Source organism: Stomoxys calcitrans, chromosome 1 (genome assembly GCF_963082655.1).
Source record: "Stomoxys calcitrans chromosome 1, idStoCalc2.1, whole genome shotgun sequence".
Lineage (NCBI taxonomy): Eukaryota > Metazoa > Arthropoda > Insecta > Diptera > Muscidae > Stomoxys > Stomoxys calcitrans.
The window spans coordinates 227,958,480-227,964,479 of NC_081552.1; the positions used below are offsets into that span (position 1 = coordinate 227,958,480).

The 6,000-nt window shown below is 39.5% G+C and overlaps 1 protein-coding gene across 3 annotated transcripts in view; it reads left to right on the top strand.

The window, feature by feature from the left end:
* Nucleotides 1-5,491, top strand: part of LOC106087630 (protein alan shepard) — a 241,489-nt gene extending 235,998 nt beyond the window's left edge. For all 3 annotated transcript variants that reach the window (XM_013252745.2, XM_013252747.2, XM_013252746.2), the window contains 3 exons: nucleotides 3,928-4,080; nucleotides 4,228-4,396; nucleotides 4,482-5,491. In XM_013252745.2, coding sequence (XP_013108199.2) covers nucleotides 3,928-4,080; nucleotides 4,228-4,374 — 300 coding nt within the window. In that variant the 3' untranslated portion in view covers nucleotides 4,375-4,396; nucleotides 4,482-5,491. The remainder of the gene's footprint in view (nucleotides 1-3,927; nucleotides 4,081-4,227; nucleotides 4,397-4,481) is intronic.
* Nucleotides 5,492-6,000: the final 509 nt, after the last annotated feature.

A 6,000-nucleotide genomic window follows, 5' to 3' on the forward strand; every position in this document is an offset into this window, starting at 1 on the left:
AATAGTTATTTTCAGCAGGAGATACAAATTGCCTACAGTGGCACCTGTCTCCTTAGGAGGAGAGAATGTTCCATTTACAGAAAGCGCAAAATACCTGGGTGTCTTGCTGGACAGGAAATTGAACTTCAACTTCAACATTTTGGAAAGGGCAAGAAAGCCATATTTTGCCCTATACACCTGCAGGAGAGCCATTGGCAAAAGTTGGGGGTTTAGACCGCGTGTCATGCACTGGGTATATTACTACAGTTGTCAGACCTATAATGCTATATGGTGTTGTGGTCTGGTGGACGGCGCTACAAAAGTCCACCTACTGCTCAATACTTAACCGGATCCAAAGCATGGCTGGTTTGTGCATCACAGCCGCACTGAGGACGATACCATCTGATGCACTGAACTTATGCCTCTGGACATTGTGGCTACTCAAATTGCAGCGACCACTGCCGTGAGGTTAAGGGAGCTTTTTCATTGGTCGTGTGGCGGCTACGGCTACACTGTGTTATCTTTGATACAATATCCAATGTTCCAAGCAGTGTGGATTACACCCTACCTGAGCCGCTTTTTGATAACAAGTACTGTCCAACTATTCCTGATAGAACCGATTGGAACTACGATATCACTGGTAATAGAAGTTACATAGACTTCTATACGGATGGTTCCACACCAGACTACCAGGTGGGCTTGGGGTGTACTCTAAAGATCTAGAACTGGTCATATCGAAAAGGTTACCCGACCACTGCAGTGTGTATCAAGCAGAGATCCTTGCCATTAAGGAAGTGGTAGAATGATCAAGATATAATATCATAACGACAGCCATTTAATCCCTGGAGGACGTATTTCTGAACATAAAAACCGCCCTCGACTGTTGCAGATCTCTCAACGAGATGGCTGAAAAGTTCAAAATTCACCTGTTCTGGGTGCCGGGCCACGGAGATATCCCAGGGAATTGTAAAGTGGACGAGCTTGCAAGACTAGGAACTACCTTACATATTCCAGGGGTAATGGAATCTGTGGGGTATGCCTCTAGCGACATGTGGGTATGCCTCTAGCGACATTTTCGTTATACCCGTACAAGTAGTTCCAAGATGACTTAGGGGCTTCTGCACATATATGAGAGTAATATTCCGTCCTTGACCTGATGTAGGTAGTATAGATTTTGAGAAGATCAGAGGAGGTGAAATACCTCCTGTACCGCTTAAGAAATCCCAAACTCTTGAATGCTTCTTTCGACACTTCGAATTCATACCGTCGATAGATATGGACGATTGTAGTGGGTCAGTGAATCGCTTGTGAGACAAGAAACTGCACTGCGTCTTCTGTGCGTTAAAGTCTACTGTGTGTATTCTACACCATTCGGAAATGGCTAACAAATCCTGAGAGAGCGTCTTATCCACAATTTCTTAAGGACTGGGCCTATGGTCGAATGAATATAAATGACACAGACTACTGTCATCGGCAACTGGTTTCGAAGTCGGACTCAATAGATCGTCAATGAAAATAAGAAAAAGGGAAGGGGAAAGGGAAAGGACCGAGCCTTGTGGCACACCTGCAGCCAATGTGTACTCATCGGATGAGAACCCATCTACAACAACTCGTATAGTGCGATCTCTGAGAAAGCTCAATGGAAATCGAACGAAGTTATTACCGACTCCAAATGCCTTGGAGATATCCAGTGCCACGACCTTACTCTCACCAAACTGGTGGATAAAGCGATTCCAACGTTCCGACAAAAATGCCATTAGGTCTCCCGTAGAGCGATTACTGCGAAACCCATACTGTCTTTTGCTAAGAAGACCATTGGACTCTAAGTATCTCACAAGATGATGGTTAGCCTTCCACCTTCCAACGCGCCGGGAAAACTCCCGCATGGAAGGAAGGAAGGTTGAAAAATTTGCGTAGTGGACGAGCAAGCGCCGAAAAACACTTACAAATGACAAGTGTTGATATACCGTCCGGGCCCGGAGATTTGTTAACGTCAAGATCCGCAAGGACCCTTTTAGCCTCACGTGTTCGAAAGAATATCTGAGGCATCGAACTACAATAGATGCACTGTCAATCACGGGGAGTGGTTGATTGCTAAACGGCAAGGAAGAATTTCCTGTAAACAATTCAACCAATAGATTAGCCTTATCAACCGGGTCAGTGAATGCCCGGTCATCCTTAACAAGAGTTGGGATTGCCGATGTGTTGCCCTTTACACTTTTTACGAATGACCAAAAAGCTCTTGCTTCCCCTCAGAGAAGCAATAACTTTGCGACGAAGACGCTGTTCGTAAAGAAACTTTTCGTGTCTAAGTACTCTGGCTCACAAAGTTCTTGCCTGTTTGCGCATCATTTCGGTATTGGCATTTTTGTTCAGATGCCAAGTCCTAAAGGCATCCTCATTTCATCTGACAGCATCCCTACATGCCTGGTTAAACAAAATTTTGTCTTTTGATTTAACCGATAAATTCTAAATCGGAATTAACGTTCACATTCCTATTAATATTACTTCCTCCAAAATTTCGGCAGCATTATTTACGTCGCCGTTTAGAAAACAAAGTTTCCAATTAAAATGCTGGAAAATTCGTTGAGCTCAGCCCAATGTGCTCTTTGGGGAAGAGGTGGTGCGAAAGGCAGAATACGAAAATGACGCTAAAATGGTGCAGTCATCGGAATTACCAAAAGGTGCAAGGACATTAATTTCATACTTCTCATGGTGCGAAGTTAAGCATAGGTCAAGAGTGGTATGTTGGTGCCCTTCGACGCATGAAATGTGTGTCGGTTCATTCACTAGTTGCATCAGTCCATTCCGCGCGGCGAATAGCTCGGCGTATTGACCCTCCGGAGTCGTATGTCCCAAATGTGAAAGCCAAGAGGAGTTGCGGACATTGAAATTGGCAGCAACAACGATTTAACTGTCCGGAAAATCCACTAAGATTGTAGAAATTGAGTCAGAAAGTTGACTCCCTTTCTAAAAGCCGCTAAAGAAAACCTCCCTTTCAGAGTTTGGACTTCTATATATAGAAATCCGAAGTAAAGTACGTGTGTTCCAATCCTAAATTTAAACCAAAGAGATAGAGTGTGATACCCTGGAATGTGAAAGTCTGGATCAGAATCCTCACCCCCCTTGATTTCACATAAAGCGAGGACATCAGGTGGATGATGATGAACATGGGAATATACCGCGAAAAAGTTCGAATGTAACCCTCGTAAAAAAAAACAAACTCACCAAGCATTGTGCCACTCAGATATATTAAACGTTATCAGTGTGTACAGTGTATTCAAACCTGTTCTCTTATCGCCGTGAATACCCCTACTGTTTAGTGTTATGCCTTAAACAGCTGGATGACAGCGACTAGAGAACAAGGGCGTCAACCACCGCACACGAAGCGGGTAAGGAAAGGGGGACAACGAATACACCTCAAGGAGGAAAACGAGGAAAACAAAAAAACAATCAATGTGCGAGTGCGAGTGTTATTGTTGTAATTTCGGCTGCATTACACATACCCCTTGAGCCAAAACTGAGAAAAAAAAACTAAGCGCGCAATGGTCATTTCTACAATAACATTAAATAATTTGCAATCGTTGTTCGTTTGTTAGACGATTTACGGTTAAATTATAGACCAATCGAAAGATGTTTGACAGTGAAACAAAACACGAAACGTGCGTGAGCGGTTTAAAGATAGTAGCTTAAAAATCTCCCTGTTTTTTAAACCTGAAGGCCTCTCAAATGTCGCCTGCCTTATTGAGGTATAGCCCAGGTTTAAAAATCTTTCTGATTATCTTCTCAAGATTCAAACCTAGGAGTTCAACGTCAAAATTGATAAAAACTCACCAAAATTCTTAAAAACACTCCAACATTTAAATAAATAACTTAAAACATTTGTATCTCCTTAACTATATGGTTGATGTCGTATGCCCATTGATGTTTGATTTTTTTTTTCTTTAGTATTTACAGTTGGCTTCTTCACCACAACATCTAAGCGTTTCGCCATACAAAACGGATCTGGTGAATACCCTACAGGGTCCCGGAATGTATTTGAATGGCTCAGAGGCTGTTATGCCATATGGGGCTATGATGCCACCCATGGGTCCTTTGCAGGTGAATTATCCTTAAAAATTGAAATGAGACACCAAACTTACAATTTAATAACAATGCCATTTTGTCTATTCCATCTCCAAACAAAAAAAAAAAAAAAAACACAAAAAAATCATAAACAAAAACACAAAATGAATTATTCTCTTACAGTATATAAGCCCCTCATATCCCTACTACGCTCCCCCAATGATTCCTACCATACCAATGACAGATTCCTCTGACCAGGCATTGAGCACTGCGGCCTCACCCAATGGGGCTGCCTATACACAATTTTTACATCCCTTAGCACCCAAGTAGATGAATGTTTTTGTTTGTTAAGGTAAGTGCGCGACAGAGGGCAAAGGCTGAGCCGTTATAATAATAATAAAATAACCATGTGGTAACTCTGTTTTGTCTTCTCACAGTTCTAAGTCTATCCATAAATGGATGCGTATCATAAGAAACCAAAATTTTGTGTTTGTAACTGAAAATCGATGATGAATGAATGGGAAAGGAAAAAAAAAAGGAATAGCAAAGAAAATGAATGCAGAATATGCTGAATGCAGAAAGATGAAGCTAAAGCTAAAGAAACAGAGAACGCGCTTTTTTAGTAAAAAAGAAATGAAAAACAAAAGAAATTCAAAATAACCAAGGCCTGGTTTTACTCAAAAAAAAAAAAAGGCTTTTGGGCTTTTGTCTACAACAATTCACACATTTACACTCCCCTCTCCTACCCCCTCCCCTCTAAACTCATACAACATAAGTAAGCAAAAATCTGGCAACGTTTTATACGACGAAAAAAAAATGAAAAACAAAAACAAAACCAAACAGAATAAGGAAAAGGAAGATGACAAAGATGAAGATGCTGAAGCTGTAGCTTTGCCTCCAAAAGATAAACAAAAACAAACAAAAAAAAACAAAAACTAATCCAAATGAAATATTTTTTCTACTTCTGCCCCACGAAGAGATTCATCTTCGATGAGAATAAAAAGGTCGCAGCCGCTGCCGCCGCTTGGAAGTATAGATCAAAGGCATCATGGCCACATGATCATCTATCTCGTCATCATCATCATCATCATCACCATTTCCGCCGTAGTCAAATAGAAATGTCTCATAATTGTTTCGTTCTTTCTTTTTTGTAAAAGAAACAAAATCTTAATCTTAAGCTGCACATTCCATCGTTTATTAGGAAAAGAAAGTGGGGGGGTGGCAACTCTGGCCGCCCTCCCTTAGAAAAGCTCTTTGGAATTATGTTTTTTTTTTTTCTCTAGTAGTCATGTGTTTTTTGTAATGTGTTTTTTCTAGTTTTAGTAGTTTATTAATAATAAATAAAATTTTTATGTTTATTTCTCAATTTCTTTGTTTCCTATGTTTTTAAGCTATTTAAGCTATTTTTGTAAAATTTTCCAAAAACAAAACAAAAATTAAAAGAAAAGTAACCCAAAAAAAAAATCCAGTAGTTCTTAAAGAAAACAGAAGAAAAAAAACAAAAACAAAAAATCGTAGTGGTAAACCAATGATAAGCTGAAGCTAAGTAACATGAAGATGAAGACGAAGAAGAAAGTAAGATGAAGCAAAGGATGATAGAGGTTTATTTAATGTAAGTGAAATAACAAAACAAAAAAAAAAAGAAAACCAACCAGAGGAAAACAAACCATAAATGTGGATGTATTATTTATTTTGAATAAACGGAGAAAATAAAACTTGAAAGGATATTTTTAAGTAAAAAAAAACAAAACCTTGAAGAGGTGTGTGAGAAATTGTGTTTAACTTCATAGCTGATAGCGAGAATTGGCTTGCTCAAAACCAATCAATTTTTATCTCAATAAAATGTTAAATGCTGCAGCAGAAACTGCAATAGCAACAGGTGAGTCCGTATTTACTTTATTAAATATTTTTCTTTAAAAAATTTTTTTTTCCATATTTATATGATTATTAACTTGT